Raw genomic sequence first — 26,922 nt, 5'->3', positions numbered from 1 at the left:
CAGTATGGAAGTGTGTGTGATCATTCCAAATTTAACTCACCCACTCCCTATTCATAACTAAGACCTTGTAACACTAATGAGTCACTTGACATTGGGGAGGGAAAATGAGTTTGGGCAAAAATTGGCCATTTTCACTTAGGGGTGTACTCACTTTAGTTGCCAGCGGTTTTGACGTTATTGGCTGTGTTGAGTTATTTAGAGGGCACACCAAATTTACACTGTTCCACAAGCTGATACAATGTAAAGTAGTCAGTGTACAAAGTGTCAAATCTTCAGTGTTGTCCCATGAAAAGATATTTAGCATATTTACAAACATGTGAGGGATGTATCCACTTTTGTGATTATACTGTGTGTCTATATAGTTATGTGAAAAAATGGTATTTGCCAAAGGCAAACGAGTCAGCTCACCACACTCCACAGCGAAGGACGTCACGGAAGATTCTTGTGCAAAAGACAATAAGCATAGTATAAGAAAGGATCCAGCGTCCCCCGATGTAATATCCAAAAACAATCTGTATTGCCTTGCAGTGTTTTCTACCTCCCCTCCTTCTGCCCCATTTTTTTTATTTGGGCTGATCATGAGTAGACCTGGTATGATCTTTATTGGTAAAGTTCTGATTACTGAACGTTATCACAAAAAAAGCTCCTTCTCTGGGAGATGTTTTTATCACCCCGTCTGTTCTTGCAAGATAGGGTTAAATCAGAAACTTGGTTGCACTTTAAGGGTTTCTTTCGGTGCGGTCACAATATTTGCACCTGTTGCAGCCATGCTGCTCCGAGCAATACTTTCTGCTCTAGTAAAACGGAATGTATATAACATAAATTATATAGTCATTATACTTTTATGGTTTATTTGATTACATGTTTGCACTGCAATTTGCCGTATGTAAGTTGTACCTCTGAAAAATAGGATCCGCCGACATTTGTCTGTTGCAACTAAAAAATGAAGGTTAAATGATCATCAGCCTCACGTCATTTCTCAGATGTACACAATGGCAATGTTGATTCATGTAGAGTAACTGGGATTGAAAAAGTTTGTGTGCCTCCTTGGGGAGGTGACCGGAGACAGATCCTGTTAAACACAGAATCTTGGGCGATTTCTGCTTTACAAACCAGGATACCTGATGCATTGAATTTCAGATTCGATTTGATCTAGCACTATGATTAATGGGGTGAGTATACTATTGTAACTTGCAGTGATTGGCTAGTTCACCTAGTGGGAGTAACAGTATATGAGATAAGACGCTGGGTGCATCTGCTAAAAGTATGCAATGATTAAAGGGAACCTGTCAGCAGAAATTTTGCCCTAAACCTAAAAGTTTCCCCTTCTGCAGCTCCTGGGCTGCATTCTAGCAAGGTTCCTATAGTTAATTCTGCCCCTTTTTAGATCAAAATAAATAGTTTATAAAGTGGTACCTTTTCAGTTTGAAAATCTTTTTAATTCTACCACGGGGGCGGGCTGTCTGTTGTCCGTTACTGTTCCTCCTGCCGCTTTAGGCTGTCCCCCCAACGCTCATTTACATACCTCAGGATGCCGCCCAGTGCGTCCGAGGTCTCGCGCATGCACCGTGCCACTGTAGCGGGACTGTGCACAGTGGGACCGCTGGTGACGTTGCGCAGGCACGAGATTATGGGCGGCGCTGTGATTTTCGTCAGCAAGCTCCCGCCCATAATCCCAGATGATCGGTGGTGTCCTTCTCCGCTCCTCCCATCTACTTCCTGCTCCAGGGCTCGATGGGAAAGAGGTGACGTTGGGTCATCTGGCCAGGGCATGCGCAGAACGGTGGAGGCAGAGGGGAAAGCGCAGGCACGAGATTATGAGCGGGAGCTTGCTGACGAAAATCACAGCGCCGCCCATAATCTCGTGCCTGCGCAACGTCACCAGCAGTCCCACTGTGCACAGTCCCGCTACAGTGGCACGGCGCATGCGCGAGACCTCGGATGCACTGGGCGGCGTATGTAAATGAGCGTTGGGGGACGGCCTAAAGCGGCAGGAGGGACAGTAACTGACAACCAACAAGCCCGCCCCCGTGGTAGAATTAACAAGATTTTCAAACTGAAAGGTACCACTTTATAAACTATTTATTTTGATCTAAAAGGGGGCAGAATAACTATAGGAACCTTGCTAGAATGCAGCCCAGGAGCTGCAGAAGGGGAAACGTTTAGGTTTAGGGCAAAATTTCTGCTGACAGGTTCCCTTTTAAGGAATTTTGTTTTTTGTCTGAAATGTGTTTGCCTTTACCTGAGATTTCTCTGCTCTTTTACCATATTATCTTTTTTCTTTCTTTTTTTTTTTTTCTATGTTCTTAATTGTTTGTTTTTGGATTTTACATCATGGGACGCTGGAACCTTATGTTTTTTTATACTATATATAGTTATATTTTTTATGGCCAAGAATAATAATAATAATAATGCTGAGCTGGCCGTCAGTGCCAGGGAAGCGGGCACAGCTATCATTCGCTATGCACAGAGCCGTGATTAAAGCCACACAGATTTACCCTTACTACTGAAAGCACAAGGCTGCCAGGAGGAAGAAAGTTAATTTCCTCCTGGCAGCAAGGCTCTTTGTGTGGGTGCTGGGCAGCTTCAGAATACTATTAACCTGCAGATAAACTCCATGACTGCAAGTTAATAGCAGTTTTTTTTAATACACGACTAGATCCCTTTTAAGCACAGTACTCTGTGGGAGCGGGTGTACAGAGCTGGTTTAGGAGATGAGCTTGCACCATCCCTGGCAGATGATGGCTGTATAACTTAGCCATCATGTCTCTTAACAGCCACAGACTTTACTGCACAGGGTTTTACAAATTTTTATTCTTTACTTAATTTTTAAAAAAAAAAATGTAAGTTTGATATCACCATATTCGTACTCACTAAGAGCATAATATTGCCAAATCATTTTACTGTACGATGCCATAAAAACAAAACCCAAAAATACAATTCCAATTTCACCACACATGGAATTTTATTTTCCGTTTTCCAGTACATTTCATTAAAAAATGGATGGTGTCATTGAAAAATACAAATTGTCCCACGAAAAAGGAAACCCAGCAGAAAAAAAAAAGTCATGGCTATTGGAAGAAGGAGAGAAAAAACAAAAGTATAAAAATCACCCATGCCTTAAGGAGTTAAATAAAAAAAAAATAAAAATGTACCACTGCTCTCCTTTTTAGAATCCATCTCCCAGCACTCATGCTGCACGGTCCTCACCGATCTTTGTTGTATTCTCGCTACTCATAACTGGCCTCAGCTGTTTTGTGCCATACAAAAACCTAAGGGACCACCAGTATCCGCTAGAGTGGTGGGGGATTTAATATGTCAGTAATATGAATTTATTTTTAATAATTCGTATCCCCTGTACTTCTTACTTATTAAAACTGCTTGAAAACTAATAAATGGCAGCTAATGTTGCTGGTGGTATCTCCTACAAAAAGACTAATCATGCAGATCTGGTAATACTCGTAACGAATATGCGAGTAGCGGACAGTACTCACTAACCGCGTATGAATGTTTAACAACTCGCTCAACACTAGCCTCAATCACACGTCCATGACTAAAATTGTCACTAGTGTTTTGCATCTGTGTCATCAGTGTGTCCATTTTTACCTTCAGTGTAATCTGTGTTTTTCATGACTGAATAAATAAATTATAAAACTGTTCCTATATTTTGCAATGGTAAATGGGATGTTTGGTCTTAAAGGACAAGTCTACAGTCACTGTATGTGTCACTCTGTGGCTGCAAACTTGTGAATCCTCACAGTGCACACACTGTACGCTGTGAGAATTCTCGGGAGTCAGCTGGGAACAGGGGTCACGTGTGCGCAATATATGATATGTACACTCCTCGCCAGAAGCCAACTAGACTGTTTTATGGCCTCAAGCAATACAGTGGCATGTAGAGTGCTGGAAACAGTTTAGTCTGAATCTGGCCGGGGATATGTATATCGGACACGTGACCGCCACTCCTAGCTCTGTCACTGGCGACTCCTCACAGTACGCGCAATGTGAGGGATTCACAAGTCATATTCCAGTGATTTTGAGATTTTTTTTTTTTCTGTGAAACACTACTTTTGTTTCTGATACTGCGGGTACCTGGTGTTTGACTCCCACTAATTTGATATCCGGGAAATATTTTAGACCCTGAGGATATACTATAATTCTTAAATTGCTTCCGTTACTAGCGTTTAGTCATGAAAATATTGTAAATTTGCTCATTTCGTTTTTAACTTTTAAACTTTTTAGACACTTAAACCAAACATTCATACTATACAGCCAAGTTAAATAGTTCCCATATGTCTACTTTACGTCCACATCATATTTATTTTTTTTCTTCAAAATGTCCTTTTATTAGGGTGGTAGAAGGGTTAAAAGTTTAGCAGCAATTTTTTTTTATGAAATTCAGTATTAAAGTTACTTTGAAGAGTCTATATATTGAAAAATCTGTCATACCATTATAAAGCGAGAACCCTTCAAAGTATTTAAAACGGCTGTCAGAAGGTAATCTTCAGGATCTTCACAGGAATTAAAAATAAAACATTCCATTTTTTTCACTAAAATATTGCGAAAATCATAATAGGGAACCATGACTGGCAGACCACAAGGCCGTTACTTCGCCATTGGGCAGTCATCATAGTTGCAATGGCCATTTGTGGGTGCCCATGGGGACAAAGAGAGCCTCCTCATTTAAATACGTAGATGCCAATGTCACTATTGACAGCAATATATGCCGGGTTAAATGGCCATAGTCTGTGCTAAAACCAATTTTGGCTGATGCAGCAGGGTGTCACCATAATGTACAGCACACACCCACTGCATTTTCACCTCATATTGTCTGATTCTTCAGGTCAGTAAAAGGCATATTGGTGTGCATTAAAGGGATAATATAATTTAAGGATAAAATATAAAGATGTCAGTCACATCGGATGAATACTTACCACATCCAACCCTCTCAATCTCTTTCACCCACTGACTATGCCAAACCCCGCAACCATTCCAGAAAACTCCAAGCTGTTTATTCTTAAAATATATTTTTGAAGACCCCCCGGCACCTCCTCCTCTCTGGGTACTGAGTATCTGTACAAGCTGCAGAGGTTCCCTCTGGTATTAAATACAGCCAGAGGCTCCCTACACAAACGATAGTCAGAGGCTCCAGAACCGGATTACCAAGGAGCTTAGACACTAGAGCTGCCATAGCACTGCCCCACTGGACATCCTGGTTGCCTTTATCAGGCTTCAAGTTAGAGCCATATGAGCAAAGAAGGTGCTGTCTGTGGCATGTTAAGGCACTAGAAGAGGTTGGGTGGGAGCGGGTGGCTCCTTGTAAGTTCAGGCAGCGTGTCCGACCAGGAATCTCCCCACTTGGGCAAATAGCCAGTCTGCTCCCGTTTAAGTAGTTCCAATGAATGAGCACTGATTTGCAGCCAGTAAACAATGTGAAGGAGCAGTGGCGAACCATGCCATATAATTTAAATGTGCCTAATATCTGACCCTCACTAATCTGATATCTGACATTTTGGATCCTGAGGATATGCCATAATTCCTCATTTCTTTCCATTCACTGATCCACATACATATATCCACATTTAGTTAAGGCTTTGGTGGTGTTGTTTATGCCAATGTTGATGAAGAAGGCGGGTGGGTAACCATTGTTAGTAAAGCTGACCTACTTTACCTGTGTAATACTGAGAAAATTAAAATGTAAACATTGCTGCCAGTATTTGTTCCATTTTCTCCAGATTCTACAGTATACAGTGCCTTGATAAATTATTCATACCACGTGAACGTTTCCACATTTTTTTCACGTTCTACCCAAAAACTTAACTGAATTTTATTGGGATTAATGTAATACCAACACAAAGTAGCAATGATTTATCTCCTTCAGGCTCTCTCCCCAGCTCTCATTACCTATCTAACCAAAATGTTTAACATCTCGCTTTCATTAGGTACCTTTCCTTCATCATTTAAACATGCCATCATAACCCCTCTACTTTAAAAAAGCCATCATAACCCCTCTACTTAAAAAAAAACCTTCCCTCGACCTGAATTGTGCTGCTAACTACAAACCAGTCTCTAATCTTCCCATTATCTCTAAACTCCTGGAACGCTTGGTGCACTCTCGGCTAATCCGCTATCTATCTGAAAACTCGCTTCTCGATCCCTCTCAATCTGGCTTCCACTCTTTACACTCCACTGGCCCTCACCAAAGTCTCTAATGATCTATTAACAGCAAAATCAAATGGCCACTGTTCCCTATTGTTTCTCTTAGACATCTTAGCTGCCTTTGACACTGTGAATCACAAACTCCTCCTCACCATGCTCCACTCTATTGGCCTCAAGGACACCGCTCTTGCCTGATTCTTCTCCTATCTGTCTGACCGCTCCTTCACTGTCTCCTTTGCCGGCTCTTAAGGCCCTGTCACACACAGAGATAAATCTTTGGCAGATCTGTGGTTGCAGTGAAATCATGGACATATTGTTCCATTTGTACACAGCCACAAACCTGGCACTGATTGTCCACAATTTCACTGCAACCACAGATCTGCCGCAGATTTATCTCTGTGTGTGACAGGGCCTTAACTCTGCTAAATTAAACAGAACATAAAAATCGTATATTAAAATACAGATTCATAATATACAAAATCTGTAAATAATTGTGGATATAATCATATAATCTTAAATATATAACAAACGGACAATCTATAACAAGTTCTGTCGATGTAGATAGTATTACACATGTATAATAATTTATATCTACATCGACAGAACTTGTTATAGATTGTCCGTTTGTTATATATTTAAGATCATTATATGATTATATCCACAATTATTTACAGATTTTGTATATTCTGAATCTGTATTTTAATATACGATTTTTATGTTATGTTTAATTCCTGTTTGCCAGATGTCCCGCAATCACTAGTTCTGGAGTGGTCTTGAACAACCTGTTCAGGTGTTACTGATTATGGGATACGGGCGGATCTTTCAAAGGGAAACCGGCAATTATTTACTAGAACATGATTAATACCTGAATGTCGAAACGCGTTTTTCTGTACGGTTCCTCATGATGTAATCTAACCTGCTGGATTTTAATAATTTTTCTAAATAAAAGATGGACTTTTAATTTATCTGTCCAGCGCTGGATTTTTCTTCAATTATGCACATCCTCTCAAACATCACCCGTGATCTATTACGAAATACCAGGGATTGTCTGTCTGCTGTCTCTCAAAGCATGCCCTTCCTCTATCTGAAACTGAATCTCTCCAAAACTGAGTTTCTTGTGTTTCCTCCCTCTAACTAACCAACCAACACCCAACATTTCAATTACCTTTCATGATTTAATTATTACTCCCAAGCGGCATGCTCGCTGTCTTGGGGTTATATTTGACTCAGAACTTTCCTTCATTTCCCATAAACAATCACTCACTTGCACATGTCACCTGCATCCTAACAACAACTCCAGAATCCGACCATTTCTCACCTTCGAAACTGCAAAAACCCTTACTGTCGCACTTATTCATTCTCGTCTGGACTATTGCAACTCTTTACTGATTGGTCTCCCTCTGACCAAACTTTCTCCTCTCAAATCCATCTTGCATGCAGCAGCCAGTGTCAAATCCCTGTCCAGCCGCTTCACTGATGCTTCCACCTTGTGCCAGTCACTACACTGGCTACCTGTCGGCTACAGAATACAATGCAAACTCATATCTCTCACCCACAAAGCTCTCCACAGTTATGCACCACCTTATATTTCATCCCTCCTCTGTCTATCATCCTACCCGCTTCGTCTGTTCCGCAAATGATCTAAGGGCGGCTTTGCACACTAAGACATCGAGGTGCGATGTCGGTGGGGGTCAAATCGAAAGTGACGCACATCCGGCGTCACTTGCGATGTTGTAGTGTGTAAATCCTAGATGATACGATGAGCGAGCGCAAAAGCGTCGTTATCGTATCATCGGTGTATTCTCCAACATTTCCATAATGCTGCTGCCGCGACAGGTACGATGTAGTTCCTCGTTCCTGCGGCAGCACACATCGCTGTGTGTGAAGCTGCAGGAGCGAGGAACATCTCCTTACCTGCCGGCGGCGGCTGTACGGACGGAAGGAGGTGGGCGGGATGTTTACATCCTGCTCATCTCCCCCCCTCCACCGCTATTGGCCGCCTGCCGTGTGACGTCGCTATGACTCCGCACGACCCGCCCCCTTAGGAAGGAGGCGGGTCGCTGGCCAGAGTGACGGTAGCAGGGCAGGTGAGTGCATGTGAAGCTGGCGTAGCGATAATTTTCACCACGCCAGCTATCACAAGATATCGTACCTGCGACGGGGGCGGGGACTATAGCGTGCGACATCGCAGCATCGGCTTGCGATGTCGCAACATGCAAAGCCCGCCTAAGACTAACCTCCTCGGTCTCCAAGACTTTTCTCGTGCTGCGCCAGTTTTCTGGAATGCACTACCCCAAAGAATGCGAATAATATCCAGCTCCCAAGTTTTTAAGGATGCATTAAAAACACATCTCTTCACACAAGCCTATCATCATAACTTACCAACCTAAGACTCTCCTCTCCCTCTTTCTAAATTTTATTCATAATTTTCTCCCTCCTATTTATGTCCTCACATCCTCCATACAATCAATAGCACGTAAGTGCACCTAAAATGTTACGGTCTAATGACTGGCTCATTCATCTCTATATGAAATTAATAAATTATCATCACGATGGCCGGACCAGATACTAAAAGTACACTTTACCTTTGGTGTTCCCCTATTTCCCCATAGATTGTAAGCATTCAATCATTCCTCCTGTAGCTCCTGAACTACGTACTATTTTGTTTCGGGGTTTTTTTGTCTGTACAAGCCCCCACCTGATTGTAAAGTGCTGTGGAATATGTTGGCGCTATAAAAATAAACTTTATTTAAGTGTAATGGAAAGGATATATGGTTTTCTATATATTTTAAAAATCTGAAAATTGTGACATATATTTGAATGCAGCTTCCCTGAGTCAATACTTTTATATGACCACCTTTCGCTGCAATTACTTCTGGAAGTCTATTGGGGTATATCTGTACCAGCTTTGCACATTTAAAGGCTGAAATTTTTGCCTATTCTCCTTTACAAAATATCTGTAACTCAGTGAGATTAAATGGAGACGTCTGTGAACAGCAAATTTCAAGTCTTGCCACAGATTCTCAATGGGATTTAGGTTTGGACTGTGACTGGGTCATTCACACACATGAATATACTTTGATCTAAGGCTACTTTCACACTTGCGTTGGACGGCTTCCGTAGCATTGCGTTGTGTGACGGATGCAACGGATGCGTTGCATATAGTGGCACAACGGATGCTACGGATCGTACAAAACGGAAAGCTTTTTTTTTTTTTTTTTTTTTCTTCTTTACAGTTTTACCGGCAGCAGACTACTGTGAACGATCAGCTGATCGCTCTCAATAGCCGGCGGCCGGTCGCTCAGCTGAGCGCTCTCACATGCCGGCAGCCGGGCATGCCGGTGGGCGGGCGTTCAGCTGAGCGCTCTCACATGCCGATTTAAATGTGATTTTAAAAAAAAAAAAAGAGCATGCGCAGTGAAATCCAACAGATTGCGCTGCTCAAAAAAACATTACATGCTGCGTTTCTTCCGCCCGACGCAGCGTCAAAATAACGACGCTGCGTCGTCCAGCGGATGCAACGCTGACACTTGCGTTACAGTGCGTTGTCCATACAAGTCTATGGAGAATAGCGCAGTGCGTTAACGGACTGCGCTATTCTCCATAGTGACGGACTCCGCTGAACGCAAGTGTGAAAGTACCCTAAACCATTCCATTGTATGTTTTGCAGAATGTTTAAGGTCGTTCTGCTGGAAGGTGAACTTACACAACAGTTAAGTCTTTTGCAGCCTCTAAGGTTTCCTCCAGGATCGCCCTGTATTTAGATCCATGTAGAAACAATGTCGAATCCATTTTTTTCCCGTTTTTAAGCAATCCATTTTTACTAGAGGTGTCACTGAAGCCAGTGCTTACAAAATGTGACCATTAATGGATGAACATCTGCTTTCAATTGTTACGCATATGTTGAAAAAATGGATCCAGTACTATCTAAATCTTCTTCTTTTTTTTTATTATTTTTTTTTTCTTGGCATGAAGTAGTTGTACATATTCTGGTCCAGGTAAAAAAAAAAAAAAAAGACGAATATCAGCTGAAAAGAAGGCAAATAAGACATTTTGAGGCTTCTACCCTTATTCCAAATAATGAGTCCTGGCTCGTACATTCTATCTATATGATCTTTAAAACTGATCCAAAAAAATGTAACCAAGTACCGGATGTGGGAGCATAGCCTTACAATGTTGTCATCAAACAGCTTACAATTAGTGTTGAGCGAGTAGTTGAGTATTCATGCTCACTATGCTGTTAGCGTGTAATGTCCACTACTCGCATATTCGTTACGATTAGCAGGCGCAATGTAAGTCAACACTAGTTGCAATGCATGAAGCTGCAGATGCAAAATGGGTACAAAAAAATTTAGTTTTTACATACACTGCAATAAAAGATAAGCAGACGTGTCCTTGGTGTTTTAAATGTACTGCTGATTTACTAACTATACTGTGTTGTTACTTTTTCAGGTGCTGGTGCTCGCTCTGCTGCCCTACACTGTGGATGGATTACACAAGCCTCCATACAGCCACTGAGACACAGATCTGTGGATGGAAGAGCCGTGGTCCCATGATGTCTTGATTTATGACCTGCACGTAAAATTCCATTTTTCCTCCCTCAGTGGAAAACCTGTCAAAATATTACTTTATGAACTGATCAACGGCTTTTCAGTCTGCAAGATTCCCAGTTCCCCAGAATGTTGATTAGTATTAGGCGGCTAAAAAGATGCCAGTTTCTGCAGATTTTGGCAACTTGCTTTGTCATGTCCTTAATGCTCATGTGGGTTCAGGATGACAATGATGTTGTGAACCACATCAAATCCTACTCTTACAGATACCTCATTAATAGCTATGATTTTGTGAATGACAGTCTGACTATTGTACGGGATAAATCTGATGCACGTGGCTACAATTACTTGATCAGCAACAAAGATAAATGTCGGCATGCAAATGTCCTCCTCCTTCTCTTTGTAAAAACCTCGCCAGAGAACCGAAGACGCCGGGATGCAATAAGGCGGACATGGGGTAATGAGCATTATATACGTTCCCATTATGATGCCAATATCAAAGTTATGTTTGCCCTTGGGGTATACCGAGACCCTTCAAAACGCAATTTGCTCCAGAAGCAACTTGAAAATGAAAACAAGCTCTATAATGACTTGGTACAGCAGGACTTTCTGGACACTTTCCATAATTTAACCTTGAAGTTTCTTCTGCAGTTTGGGTGGGTGAATGCATACTGTCCAAATGCAAAATTTATAATGACTGCAGATGATGACATTTTTATTCATACACCCAATCTGGTTTCCTACTTGAATGGTTTGTACCGCATTGGTGTCCAGGACTTCTGGATTGGCAGAGTCCACCGTGGGTCGCCTCCCGTTAGGAAAAAAAATAGCAAGTATTATGTGCCTTATGAAATGTATCAGTGGCCTTCCTACCCGGATTACACCGCAGGAGCTGCCTATGTTGTCTCTCAGGATGTGGCCGCTAGAGTGTACGAAGCCTCACAGACGTTAAATACCAGTCTATACATAGATGATGTTTTTATGGGAATTTGTGCCAATAAGGTGGGAGTTGTGCCTCAGTATCATCATTTCTTTTCAGGGGAAGGGAAAGCCCCTTATCACCAATGCATCTATAACAGAATGATGACTTCTCATGGACATCTAGATGATCTTCACTATCTATGGAGGCAAGCCACAGATCCAAAAGTGCAGCAATTGACATCTGGCTTTTGGGGTGATACTTACTGTAGACTAATAAATATGATGCTTCTTTGTAGAATTCGGTACGTGGATACATATCCATGTTCTGCAGCATGGTCCTAATACTTCAATAAATGACATAGTAACTAAAATATTGTATTTTGGTGCCCAATCCCACTATTGATTGTCAAGCTGTAAAATCATTTTGTGAAATGGCTTTTTGTGTCCCCTTCATGTGACAGTGTCATATTGTTCATGCTTCCTTTACCAAGGAGTTGATTATGCCATTTTATAGCTGTCATTTAAAAAAAGGGGATGAGAAGGAATTATTGCATATCACTCTACTACACTGCTGATTCATTTTATTGATGAGCACAAATGTAATTTTTGTTTGCTCAGTTTTTGTTTATAGAGATTTAATTGTGGAAACTCTTAAAGGAAACATGTCATGTAAATAAAATACTATTATCAGTCATAGGGGCGCGGCTGGCACGCTTTCAGTCACTGCTCTGTGCATACTGAGTGGCGGCTAGAACTACGTCCCCCGCACTGACTGACAGCCGGTTCAACAGTACATTGCTACAGAGCCAGCTGTCAGTCAGTGCTGGGGCATAGTTACAACCACCGCTCACTATGCACAGTGGTGACTGAAGCCATGCTGGCCGCGCCTTTGACTGAAAACCTGAAAGGAGGAATGAAGATAATTTCCTCCCAGCAACAGACTCATGGCATCAGACCATTATTAACCTGCAGATTAAAGGGAATCTGTTACCAGGTTTTTGCTACCTCATTTGAAAGTAGAATAATCTATAGACGCAGACCCTAATTCCAGCGATGTCACTTGTGTGGCTGCTTGCTGTCATTTTGATAAAATCACTTTTTTTTTTTTGTTTTGCTGCAGTTATTTGAATGTGGAGCTTTAGCTCTCCGCACATGAGAATGATTGGCAGCTTTTTGTCCATGTAAAGTGCACATAGAAAGCTGCTAATCAGTGGTGGGGGAGAGGTTATGCAAAATGTATGAATATCACTTGACTACCTGGCAGCATGCCAAGTAGTCTTTCAATGATTTCCTGGTGATTTTATCAAAACTACACTAAACAGGCCAGTAAGTGACATCACTGGAATCAGGATCTCTACCTCTATGTTATGCTGCTCTTGGATTAGGTGGCAAAAACCTGGTGACTGATTCCCTTTAACCCCATATCTGCAGGTAAATAGCGTTCTTTTTGCATGACTGGTTCTCTTTAATACATCTCACTAGAAAATAAATGCCTATATTTGATGCCCAGCAAGATTGTAAACATTTATTTAGTTTAACCAAACAATCCATCTTGTGAATGTCATTTCTGTTCCTGTAATCTGTATGTAAGATCAGTATTCAAGAGCTTTTAAAGGGAACCTGTCAGGTCCAATATGCAGCCAGCACCACGAGCAGTTCTGGGTGCATATTGCTAATCCCTGCCTATCCGTCCCTGTATACACTAGCATAGGTAAAGAGATCTTTAGAAAAAGTATTTCTAAACATCTTTTATCATATGCTAATGAGATCAGGGACTAGTCACCTGGGCGTTAGATCCCCTGGCTAGTCGGCCCCATTAGCATGTTAGTATACCCCTGTGGGTGTGCTAACATACTAATGAATGTGCAGCATCAGAGGATGATCTCACTCAACTCTCCCACCAATCGCCGCCCGACACTGGATTTCAGCTCAATGCGCATGACCCTGGAGGTTCGGTCATGCGCACTATGAAAGCCAGATGTACATGTCCAGGCTTCAAATTGAAGTAGTGCGTATGACCGAAACTCCGGGGTCATGTGCACTGAGCTGAAATCCAGCGTCGGACGCGATGGCAGCGGAGAGGTGAGCGAGATCATCCTGTGACGCTGCACATTCATTAGCATGTTAGCATGCCCCTGTCGGTGTGCTAACATGCTAATGGAGCCAACTAGCCAGGGGAACCAACGCCCAGGGGACTAGTCCCCGCACTCATTAGTATACGGTAAAAGATCTTTAGAAATACTTTCTCTAAAGATCTCTTAATCTATGCTAGTGTATACAGGGATGGTTAGGCAGGGATTAGCAATATGCACCCAGAACTGCTCGTGGTCCCGAGTGCATATTGCATCTGACAGGTTCCCTTTAACTTTTCTTGTTGAAGCTTCTTTGCAAAAACTGCAGTAGATTGTCTAAAATATACTTTGTACTACTGGAGACCTCTTGCTTGCCATCCTCTGTTCCCTTACTACTTTCACACTAAGGGCTTATTCAGACGTCCGTTTTGAGTACAAGCGCTATCAGTGTTTTCAAGGATAGCACTCGTACCTACAATAGTGAATGTGGTCAGCACAAAATTGCAGAGATCTGTCCGATTTATTTATATCCAATTGTCGGATCAAAATCTGCAATGCAAATCAATGGCCCTGTGAAAAATCCAGTCACAATCAGTCCACGATCAGTCTGATTTTCACGGGAAATAGATTGGAAAAGAGTTTGTTTTTCACGCAGACTGATGAAACTCTAACCAACTTTTGATGAAACCTTGACCCAAATCCTTGATGAAACACTGTTTTCTTGTACATGAATGAGCCCTTCTAGATGTGGATACTGTACATAGACGTAAGCTATGCACTCCGTTGCCTTTCTCTCATATGCCTATGAAAGTGTCACTTTTGTTGTTTTTTTTTTTATAATGAAAACTGTTGCCTTTTTATACATGATTATTTCTGATCCTCTGCATTGTGTGGATCGACTGATGACCTGCTTGTTTTTTGCATTTTACAAGCCATGTCAGCACACAGTATCACAGAAGGGCAGAGGTCCTCCAGGCCCGTGGTATCTGCTGCTGACTACATGATGTTTTAATATACCTCTGACTCATGTGAAGATCACAGGATTAGTATTTCTCTGGCAAGTGGAAGTTGACTGCACACCATGAGGTATTGTGAAATGTGATTTTATTTTTTTTTCAACTTTATTTTTAACCCAGTTGGTTCCCCCCTCAATTTTCTGCTTCTCTCTGGTTGCAAAGGAGCATGAAAAATACATATTAGCATCTGTTTTTTTTTCTTTTTTTTTTGGGGGGGGGGTTCTACCTTTACACCTAGTTGGCAAATGACAACTTATTTTTTTTATTCGATAGCCAAAAGATATTTTTTCTTTTTTTAATAGGGTTTTCTATATCCGTTCACTGCCACTCCTGTGCTGATGCTTCCCTGGTCCCCGCAGGTCTCTATTCACCAGACTTCAGTGAAGTACAATCTCCACATATGACTGCTGCAGCCAGTGGTGTAACCAGAGTTGATGGGCGCCAGTGCAAAATTTGGACCTGTCACCCCCCCCCCTTCCATCCCTGTATATTTGTCGTATGTATGTATGTATGTATGTATGTATGTATGTATGTATGTATGCATTTTTAGCTTTCTAAATCCTATAAAGACATGAGTTGTCCTCCCTCCCCCATTATGTAGTAATGTCCCCCATCCTGTTCTAATGTACCCCTCCTGGGCTCCTTCCTGGTACATATATCCCCAATTCTGGTATATACTGTCCCCCTCCTGGTGTATGCTGTACTTGCCCTCCCCGGCTTCCACGTCGCGTGATGTCCTCTATAGCCGGCAGCTTTCATCCATACTTTGCCAACGCATGATGTTATTCTCATGCACCGCCTCAGTCATGGGGACACAGATGTTAGCTGCCAGCATGTATCGCAGTACAGGGACCCATTGGGTCTCTGCACCGCAATGCTTTTCAGCTGGATGTGCAGACTCTGACGTACATCTAGCTGAAGCAGGGGCTGCGGCCGGCGGGCCCCTTGCACCCCAGGCCCTATTGCAATCTTTGCGACCGATATCATTCCACCCCTGGCTGTAGCCAATTGCAAGCCTAGTGGTATCAACGTGGCTTGTCATTGCTGGATCCAGTTACGTAGAGACTAGCAGGGGACTAGGGAAGCATTTGCTTGGGAGCAGCTGTACATGTGAAAATTGAGTATTACTCCTTTTTTTTATACTATTAGCTGTTGAGGATGATAAACTCCTTTTACAATGAAATAAGGGTCAGTGGAAAAGTTAAAACAGAGCACCTTAGGAGTATGTTGTACATTTGGATATTTTCTTTTATAGACTTTTCCTATATCTGTATGCACATGCCCGAAAAGAACCACGGTCAAGTGTATTTTGCCATTCCTGACTCCTACCATAGCACCATATAAAAAAAATCTATGTAATGGCTCCTGGGGCAATTACCCTTGTAATAATTCATCCATAGGTATACAGCTTGTAGGGGAGAATATATGATATTGCATCACATGAAGTGATGGCTTGAGAGTACAAAAATCTCTGCAGCTCTGTAAGACTTTAATGTAAGGACGGCTTGTTAAAATCCGTTTTACAGAGATGTGGAGGTTTGTGAGGCTTAATATGGCGATGAACATAAAGCCCTAGTAGAGGATTATAGAACGATTATTGAACATGTAGTGTTGCACTGGTTTTCTAGATTCTGCAGTTGATGAGCAATTACCCGTTCGTCTTCTAACTTAAGCTGGCATATTTTGTAGTCCTGTCTACTTCCAGTTTACTTGTTATTTTGTTAATAGATCTTTTATATTTACAATGGCATTTGCTTGTCAATGTTAGAATGGCGTGAAATACAGCAGGTCTGTTAAAAAAAAATAATTTTTATTTTTCTATGGAAATGAAAATGCTTATTTATTCTTAAAGTTATGAAGGCATACAATGTAAATTGGCCTGAACTGTTGTACTGTTCTGCATCTTACGGTCACTAATCTTGGTGAAAGGGCCTAGGAGGGCACTTTTATGATCTGCTTGGGGGCCTATCTGATGCAAACCTAAATTGCTTGTTCCGATGCTGTAACGGTTAGCAAACCTTTGGGGTTTTTTTGTTTTTTTTTATTAAGATCCAAAACTGGGAATAGATACAAAAAGAAAAAAAAATCCTTCAGTAGAAATTCTCAGTTTAGGTTCTATTCTTGTGTACTAAAAACAAAGTAAAAAAAAAAGTTTACAGTGTGAACAAAGATTCATGTATTGGTACTGTGCCATGCAGCATAAAGCAGCAAGGCAAAACTCCACACCTTTTTACTATGAATTAAAGGGAATCTGTCAGCAGGTTTTGCTATGTAATCTGAGGACAGCATGCTGTAGAGGTTAATAAACAAAGCTCAACTTTGCCACTCTAATCAGGCTGTGTAACATTGTTTACTTATACTAAAGGCTTTATCACCTAGTGATTATCATTACTGGACTACAATGTCATGACGCACACCAGTCTGACATGCACCCTCCTGTGATTAACACCTCATTGTCCATGTACAATCTCTTGTGAGCCTGGTGTGGGCAGGGCAGCTCCCTGGGCTCTGCTGCAATGCTGAATCTAAATGCATTGATTGTGTCAGATCTCCACCACCCAGTAATCTAAGTTAAAAATTGTTGGATTCAGAGTCTCTTTGCCTACAACATGCAGCTCTCAGATGAGATAGCAAAAACCTGCTGACAGATATCCTTTAATGGTTTCCAGCCATGTATTATAATGTGTGTATGTATGTGTGCACGCATAGTTTTTCACCATTATCTTCCTTCCAGGTGTTGGCTGGCAAACAGAGAGCATGCAAGCCCTATGGTCAATCTCTAAAAATGACTAAACAAGTTGCTCAAATGCTCCCTCCCTTGTAAAATAAAGTGGCTTGTAGTAAAACAATGATTACACGGATATACCACATACATATCCTAGAATGTTATGTCCAGTTGCTAAAGGTATCATACATCTTTCCCCTCTCCACCATGTTAATAAATATGACCAGTGTCCTGGGTAACGTGACTTTTTTTCTTTGTATACTTTTAATCTTGTATGTTATTTATATTAATGCTTTTTGCGGCATTTTAGAAATTTCAGCTTTTTTCTTTTGTAAAGTTTTCTTTAACAGTTTTCAATAAATAATATGATTAGAAAATGGCTTTGATGTTTTCACTCAACAACACACAGATTGTATTGTTCTGCTCAATTGCCGATCAGGGATTATATCACTGTATACCACAGATATCTATATTTTATTATAAATCACCACTAAATAATATTTGTGGGGTTTTTTCGTGCTTTTAAATAGTTGAAAATGTTACATATTTTAAGGACATATTCTTCTCCCCTACCCGCTGCCTTCTGTTCCTCTTTACCTGCTGATTTAAGTCTGTAAATTTTTATAAACCTTATAAATCTCAAATATCTGCTAAAGTAACCGGGTAAATAGAAGACTAAGTAAAAAGGTGCAGTAATATCATCTCTGTGCCTGTGTGAGATTTGTGCTGCGACAGGGCATGTGGACGACGCATCCTACATCATCCACAGTGTCCTCCTCTGCACTCGCACATCTCTCTGTCCTGCTGAGGGCAGAGCAAAGTACTGTGATGTGTGTCCAAGAACAGTCAAAGAATGCCCATGCATGTACACTACAATACTTTGCTCTGTCCTCAGAAGGGCAGGGAAGTGCACATACGCAGGAGCACAATGTAGGACACTATGCGGATGTAGATTGTGTCGTCCACATGAAACAGGGAAAGAGGATGACGATCGGAAACAGATGCGACGCCCATCAGACCCAACCACCATGCAGGTGAGTATAACAAAAGGACTCTTATGAACAGCATTCGAGAATACTATATACCGTACCATAAGAGCTCACTGGTGGTGGCTGCAGTTTTATATAGAAAAAACCTGGTGACAGATTCACTTAAAAAAAAAAAACAAAACACTTAAATCCGTTAACTCCTAACCATTGTAGACTTTAGAGGAGTTGTCTGAACCTGCTAATCTCGATGGCATGGACATCCAACTAATTTTTTTTTAATTTTTTTATTTTCACTGGCGATGAGTCGCTGCCAGAGGGGTCTGGTAGTGGGCTTCTCTTTCCACGAGGAAAATACTGAACGCTCAGCGGAACAGAGATGCTTATATGTGACATTTTGTGCTGTGACTAAATGCGGAAGACATCTGTTTGCGTTCGAGCACACATCATAGTTCTTGCAAGATGAGCCTGCCCATTCAGTAGATAAGAACATACGAATTTACACAATCCAACAGAGGTAACACCTCCCCCCTACCCCACCCCTCCATCAACCTTCTCCAAAATGTGTAGGTTGTAAAGAACATATTTCTGCACTACTAAAATTACCTAACTACTAGTGATGCTAATGTACGTCTACCGGTGTTCTATGTTTGTGTGTGTGTGTGTGTGTGTGTGTGTGTGTGTGTGTGTGTGTGTGTGTGTAACATGGTAAGTTTAAAAAGGAATTTAATTTCAACAAAGTTTGCGGATATCAATAGTACAAATGTATAAAGAACATAATAGAGGTCAGAGAAATTGTTCCATAATTATCAAACCCTTCTCCTCCCCCCTGCCTTCTAAACTTGTCAATCACACTGAAAAACCAGCTCAAATGGGTTTTGCTGTGATAAGATGGACTGCAGGTGTCATGTGACATAGCCCATTATACCTTATAGAGGAGGGTGAACGAGGAGCATGAAGAGGAAAAAAATGCAGAGCGCTCTAACAAGTTTTTGTTTGTTTTTTTTAATCTGACCTCTAGTTGACTGAGAGCAGGATAGCTTAGCTCTGCTTTATAATTTCCTTCATGATGCTGCAGCTCATCTCTGCATGCTAAAAAAGGAAGACCTCCATTCCAGTCTCAATCTGGAGACCGCAAGGGCAGCGCCATGAAGAGGCCTTCGCACTGGTCGTTCTCCCATGATCATTGTGTGGTGGTATGTTATGGTAGCTGGATCCATCACGCCTTGCAGGTACAGTAACAGTTTAGCATTACAATTATTTGGTGGTAGAACCAGTAGTATTGCTAGTCCTCCAAAGTGTCACGGGAGCCATTGTGAAACATGACAACACCAGGCCACATGTTGATCCTGCTAAAGACCTTTACCATGGACTACCGAATCTCGGGCCTTATCTTCCAATGAGCACTTCCAGGACATAATTGGTGAAATGGACCTTCCAGCAGTGGATCTTGATGATTTGTGTGCCCAAAGTGCATTTCACGTGTGCAGAACATTCCTCTGGCAAACATTTGCACTTAACATTTCTAGCAATTCTGAGATTTTCAGAATGCCATAGCGTTTAATTGGTTTACCTTAAAAACCAAGTCCATCACGTTCTATTTTTTGCTTAACAAATTGATCTACAGGAAGGCAAAAAACCCAGGAGGCAGATGCTAATTGCCCCATGTTATGTGAAACATTCCTTCCTGACTCCACATAAGGAAAACAGACTGGTTCCCATGATCAATGTCCTATCATAGAATCTAGTGTCCGTAAATTATAATATGCTTTACAACAAAGGCGTCCAGGACTCCTTAAAATTTTGTAGTGAATCAACCATTACAACATCATGTGGCAGTGAGTTCCATAATCTCTCTGCTCTTACAATGCTTACACTACTCTTCCTTCTTGGTGTTGCAATTTTAAAGTTGAGAGATGTATATTAAGAACAAAAAATGGAACAAAGTACTTTAGAGAGAACCTGCCACTAGGACTAAAGTGGCCATACTTTGCAATTTTATTCCAGCTGCTCCTATAAGTATTATGGTCAAGGAGTGTCTTTAGGGTGCTCTGCATTATTAATTTGTGGGCAATGTCCACTTGGTAAAGACAATACAATTAGCACGAAGTAAAAAAGCCAATATATCTGGAACCAAAGAAGGAAAAAAAGACAATACTCAAGTGAGCAAAAACATTACAACATGAACAACTGGCCACTTTTGCCCTGGTGACAGGTCCTCTTTAGATCACCTATTAGGGCCAGTGTTCCCCAACTCCAGTTCTCAAGAGCCACCAACAGAGCATGTTTTCAGGATTTCTTTAGCATTGCACAGATATTGGACTCATTACTAGTGGTGAGCGAGCACTTCCATGCTCAGGTACTTGTAACGAGCAATTGGATGCTCGGATGGGCGTAACTTGTGTATTTGTACTTAATTATAATGGAAGTCGATGGGGACCTCTAGCATTTTTCAAGGAAATCTTCAGGAAAGATGCTCGATTTCCCTATTGACTTCTATTATACTTGGGTTCTTGAATAACGCCAGCTGAGCATCCAGCTGCTTTTTATGAGTACCCGAGCATGGTAGAGCTCGCTCATCACTAGTAATGATTCCAACATCAGTGGAATACTAAAGAAATCCTGAAAATATGCGCAGTTGGTGGCTCTTGAGAACTGGACTTGGGGAACACTGATAAAGGCGTTACTTGTCTGTTTGCAGCCCCTGTCGCTCCAGTGCCACCCTTGCTGCTTACATCAGTATTCACAGTTATAAACTAGCGGAGTCAATTTCCATCCATGGCTGAAAATTAAGGGTGCATTCACATGAGCAAAATATCGGACAAAATTGCACCAAATTGTTAGGATTTTGTTATTGTAGGTGCAGTTGCAGGAGTTCCTCCAATTTCCTGTATTTTTCAACTGCTGCATTGAAAGATTAAATCTGCAGTGAAAATTCACAACATCAATTAATAAGTAGCAGATTTATGCAATTTATTTTCTCTACAATGCATGAAGATTGTGCGTGAAGCCATTTCCATATAATCGCTTTGCAGTTTGTTTGTTTTTTGCAGATAATCTGTTAACAGCCAAAGCAAAATGGATGAGACTCCTGCCCGTTATGCTTTTAAAGACACTGTTGATCTGTGCCGGTTTTTGTTTTGTTTTTCCCCTACAAGCCTTTATGGGCAGCCTGAAAAATAACATGAAAAATCCCAGAGTTTCTGCAGAGAAAACAATTCATTTAAAAAATGCTGTCAAATCTGCACCAAAAAAACTCAAAAATGAAAAAATTTCAGCAAAAAAACCCCAAAAAACAAAAGGCAACAACCAGAGCAGACTGCTATTATGTATTTTCATTCAAGCACCTGCTGGAAAATGATCAGTGGATAAAACACATGTAGAAACATGGTCTAAGGCTGGTGTGGCACATATATTGGCGTAAAATGTCCGGAATTTATTAAGAGGTACTTGTTCCATATACTATGTGTGTCCATGTGGTCCAAAATGTAATGTAAGCTAGCGATGATCTGACACACAAACAGAAGAATACAGCGGCACTCTGTAAGCACTGAGCTATGAAACTTGTACTGCATTACTGCTACATTGAACATACTTTAAAAAAAAAAAAAAAATAATAATAATTAAGGTGTGGGTTTTTTTTTTTTTTTTTATCAAATTTGCCTTTCCTGGGATAAAAGCCTACAATTTTTTTTACTCCAAGCAAGAAGCATGCAAAGACAGCCCTTTGATAAATCCTTTTGGGCAGGTGTTCCCAACCTCTGGCTCATGCGCCTTCTTCATGTGTAGCTCAGGGCTGTTTGCCAGCTTGGTGCATTGGCACCAGGTCAAAAAACTGGCGAATTTTGTGAGTAGCCCCACACAAAAGGGCATATCTGAATGCGCATATACTGGCTTTGGTGGTTAAGAGATATTAAATATGGTAATCTAGAGATAGGATGATACTAGCTATCAGAGAAGGGGCTTGAAGATGCATGCAATAGGGTGGTAGGAGTAGGACCCTTGGATGTAAGTACACTGACTGTGATTTCCGTGGGAAAGTTTTGGCTATCATTATACCATTAATGGGTGTTCGGGTGTAACTACAGCATGTGTGAGACTTGCAACCCTCTTTTAGAGCTGAAAATGGCTCTTAAGGTAAGGCCTGAGTCACACTTGCAAGAAACTTGCATGAGTCTTGCATCGCATCACCCGCCACAGGCTGCCACTCTCCGGACTGGAGCATCTCAGCTGCATAGAAATACATGCATCCGACCTGCTCCTGTCAGGAGAGTGTGCGGCTGTGCCAAGTGATGCGATGCAAGACTCACGTGAGTGTTTCGCAAGTGTGTCTCCAGCCTAAGAAAGGTTGGGGATCACTACTTAAAGGTAATCACCAACTTACTGGTTTATTAAAACTTAAAACTAAATAGACGTAACATACATCTGTGTCATCGTTCCTCTAACCTTACAAGGCCCCTCCTGTTTTGTCTCCTCTCCCCCACTAATTGGCCCAAATGGAGCCCATACAAATTGAATGTAAGGGGCCCTGAAATTCTGGATGGCGGCTCTTGATATAAGAAATGTACTAAAGTCTAGTAGTCAACAGAATACAAACATTTTGCAGTTTCATATCTGATACAAGTGATAACCATTCATTGCAAGCTGACATGTTTTCTGCTATAAAATTGTATCTTGTATTTATTGTGCATTATTGCTCTGAGCATAGGTAGTCAATAACCAAGAAAGAAAGAAAAAAAAAATGAAAAATCACCATATCACCATGCCGGTTATTGGCCTACCTTTTTCTAGTGCAGAGATTTTCCTCACTTTCACTCATCACTAGGGATCGGCTTGTCCCACCTTGACTTGCTTCATGCATGACTTCAATCTAGAGTGTACAGTAAATGAGAGATGTAAATAAAAATGAAGTGAAAACATCCATACTTCTCTAACCAGGCCCATGGAAGCCCGAGAGAAAACTAAATCAGCACTTTTAATTTTGCCTATTAGTATTTCAATTGATTTTCCTGGCTAACACGGTACCACAATATAAATCTGTGTCCCAAGAATGACAAAAGTATTTTAGGAGTGATACCCTTATAGACTAACCAGAAAAATTATATTAGCAAGCTTTCAGAGCATCAAGGCTCCTTCTTCTGAAGGAGGAGGCTTGATGCTCTGAAAGTTTGCTAATATAATTTTTCTGGTTAGCCTATAAAGGTATCACTCCTAAAATATTTTTGTCATTCTTGGGACATAGTATTTCAATTGCCTTTTAGATTTGGAATTATAGCTACAGTATTTAGATAAAGAAAATGTTCTTCATGGAAAAAAAGAAAGCATCTACTATAATATGGCGTCAGCCTGTGTTCTACCTAAAGATCAGCAGATATTACTTTCCGAGTCTTTTGTCCCTATTGTAAGACATGATCTGGTGATGACAGGAGGAATGTAGTTAAACATATCGCTTTACCTTTATACCACCTTTTGCCTTTTTGTTTCGTTTTCTTGACAGATCGGCTTCAGACAGTGACTTTGGAGGTGCGGAGGGAATGTCTGGAGATCTTCGAGTGGTAGCTAGGAATAAAATGTATAAATACATGTTATGACGGTACCTTCTTGACTACTAATGTTTAAAGGGTTGGTCCAGTACCTAAAATATCCTTTGTAAATATCTATCTATACACAATAATCACTTTCGTCATTTATTATGTTCTAATTCCCTACACTTCTCCCTATCCATCTGATCCTTAAATGTTTTGGGGTTTTTTTTTTTTTACTTCCTGTGATATTTTGTTTGAGAGGAGTCTCAAACATGAAGTCATAAAAGGCTGTTGAGAAGCTATGGGGTGGTTTTGGTGTCACTCACTGCTTCTATCTCTGCCCCTGACATCTTGTTTCACAATTTGACGATGCAGTGAAGGAGACTGTTTCGCTCACACTCTGCTTCTATCACCTCTCCCACAGCTTCTATCAGTACCGTGGAGCCAGGACAGTTTCAGACTGCGGTGATGTAAGAGACTCTAGTAAATAAACTGCAGTGTCTCCCCCTGATGACGTATTATTCCAGGAGGGGCAATAGATGCTGCAGGGAAGTGACTGCAGCGCCAGCCTCCTGTGATGTCTCTTTCGAGACTCCTCGCAAACTAAACGTCTTAGGAAGTGGAGTACAAGAAACACATATATAGATTAGCAAAATAGGGAGATTTGTAGGGCATTTTCTAATAAAGTGATTAGGGGGTAAAGATGGATATTTAGAAAGGACACTTTTAGGTACCAAAAAAGCCCTTCAAACCGCTCACTTTTTCTCTATTTTGTTTTGTCCATATCCTCTGAACACTTTTATTCTCTTTTGTAACCTGATCAGAAGAGATCGCTAAAATTAAAACTGAAACTATTTAATATATTTACAACAATAAACTCATTACTATAAAATCATATGTTCATAAACATTATATCATGATGAATAGAATAATATCAAAGCAAAGTATGTGTTCCTTACAATAGCATTAGTAGAACGTGACCATTTAATCCTATGGGAAGGCCTGCCCTCTATGGTTTAAAACTATATAGTTGTAAAGCCACCAGGGACCAAGCCGTAAGGGAGATTAGTCAGAGGCAGCTTCTCCCTGCCCACTGCCCTGGAGTATCAGGTCTCTCTACATGTGTATGCAGGGAGGGAACTGCCAGTCACTGGCAGGGAGTGGGGAGGAGCTGCAAAGGAGCCATCTGTCTAACTAGTCTCTCATGCAGCTCGGTCCCCGCCAGCTTTTAACCTATGTTTTTCTCTGAGATATTGCAGCCTTTCAGAGTTAAACATATATGGCTGAAATCATGCAGTCTGACACATGCTGCTCAATCCATAAGCTGTCAGGTTCCCTGTAAGTAGGGCTTCTAGTGCTAAGTGAAGGTGAAGTCTAAAGGCTACTTTACACACTGCGATATCGGTCCCGATATCGCTAGTGTGGGTACCCGCCCCATCTGTTGCGCGACATGGGCAAATCGCTGCCCGTGCCGCACAACATCGCCCAGAGCCGTCACACATACTTACCTGTCCGGCGACGTCGCTGTGACCGGCGAACCGCCTCCTTTCTAAGGGGGCGGTCCGTGCGGCGTCACAGCGACGTCACTGAAGCGTCACTGAACCGCCGCCCAATAGCAGCGGAGGGGCGGAGATGAGCGGGACGTAACATCCCGCCCACCTCCTTCCTTCTGCATAGCAGCCGGGAGGCAGGTAAGGGGAGCTTCCTCGTTCCTGCATCGTCACACGCAGCGATGTGTGCTGCTGCAGGAACGAGGGACAACTTCGTTTCTGCTGCAGTAACGATTTTTAAGAATGGACCCCCATGTCACCGATTAGCGATTTTGCACGTTTTTGCAACGATGCAAAATCGCTTATCGGTGTCACACGCAACGGCATCGCTAATGCGGCCAGATGTGCGTCACAAATTCCGTGACCCCAACGACTCCGCATTAGCGATGTCGCAGCGTGAAAAGCCCCATTAAGTTTGCGCATTTTAAAGGAATACTAAAACCTAGCAGCTTAAAGGAAATCTGTCAGTGGGGTTTTTTTGCTATGTAATGTGAAGACTGCATGCTGCAAGGGTTAAAACATAGAACTCAGGTATGCCTGTCTTGTCAAGGACCATTTGTTTTTTATGTTTGTGTAAGCAGCAGGACTTATTATTGCTCAGACTACAATGTCACACACACTGCTGTCTGGCATGCTCGCTCCTCTGACACCTCACTGTCATTGTACAATCTCTATTGAGAGCCTGTTGTGGGCTGGGGCAGCTCTCTCAGCTCTGCTATATGGCTAAATATAAAAGTTCTGATTGTGTCAAAACTGATGCACCCACTAATCTAAGTGACACGTTGTTGCATTCAGGATCTTTCTGAATATATTATGCTGCTTTCAGATAACGTAGCAAACACCTGTGGGCAGATTCCCTTTAGGCCTTTTTCACACATCTGTGCAAAACACGCATATTTTACAGCGTCTGGGATGTAGGTGCGTATGTGTTGTGCCTGTGTGTATGTTCAGTGTGTGCTGTCAGTGTGCTATCCGTTTGACATCTGCATAGCACACTGACAGCATGAGCTTTTATACTTACCTGTCCATGGTGCAGCTGTCTCCAGCGCTGCTGCTTCCGGTCTGAGGTGCAGTGAATATTCAATGAGCAGGGGCCGGAAGTAAGTGACCGCAGAGCTGGAGACATCAGCGGTAGAGACAGGTGAGTGTAGAAAATGATTTTATTTCACAGACACGTGTTTTCTCTGATACGTGTCACACGGCGCACAGGGCCGTGTGATATCCGTGCTACCAGAGAAAAACTGACATGTCTACGTGCTCCACAAGGACACATGTATGGTCCACACGAACACACATCCGTGAAAAAACACACGTGTGCGCAAACTAATTGATTTTAATGGGTCTACATATGTAAGTGTCTCCGTTACATGTGAAAATGGATGTGTGAATGAGGCCTTAGAGGGGCTAAACCCAGGGAA

At 41.7% G+C, this 26,922-nt stretch overlaps 2 protein-coding genes across 9 annotated transcripts in view; one reads left to right on the top strand and one right to left on the bottom strand.

Moving 5' to 3' along the window:
• The window catches only part of B3GNT5 (UDP-GlcNAc:betaGal beta-1,3-N-acetylglucosaminyltransferase 5), a 49,506-nt gene extending 37,068 nt beyond the window's left edge, over positions 1–12,438 (top strand). For all 4 annotated transcript variants that reach the window (XM_075340565.1, XM_075340564.1, XM_075340563.1 and 1 more), the window contains exon 2: positions 10,612–12,438. In XM_075340565.1, the coding sequence (XP_075196680.1) occupies positions 10,839–11,972 (1,134 nt within the window). In that variant the 5' untranslated portion in view covers positions 10,612–10,838 and the 3' untranslated portion in view covers positions 11,973–12,438. The remainder of the gene's footprint in view (positions 1–10,611) is intronic.
• The window catches only part of MCF2L2 (MCF.2 cell line derived transforming sequence-like 2), a 644,468-nt gene that overhangs the window by 271,787 nt on the left and 345,759 nt on the right, over positions 1–26,922 (bottom strand). For all 5 annotated transcript variants that reach the window (XM_075340561.1, XM_075340557.1, XM_075340558.1 and 2 more), the window contains exons 14-15: positions 23,885–23,988; positions 23,211–23,299 (exon numbers count right to left, since the gene is read on the bottom strand). In XM_075340561.1, coding sequence (XP_075196676.1) covers positions 23,211–23,299; positions 23,885–23,988 — 193 coding nt within the window. The remainder of the gene's footprint in view (positions 1–23,210; positions 23,300–23,884; positions 23,989–26,922) is intronic.

This window comes from Anomaloglossus baeobatrachus, chromosome 3, assembly GCF_048569485.1.
Source record: "Anomaloglossus baeobatrachus isolate aAnoBae1 chromosome 3, aAnoBae1.hap1, whole genome shotgun sequence".
Taxonomy (NCBI): domain Eukaryota; kingdom Metazoa; phylum Chordata; class Amphibia; order Anura; family Aromobatidae; genus Anomaloglossus; species Anomaloglossus baeobatrachus.
This window is presented reverse-complemented; position numbering and strand designations above follow the sequence as displayed.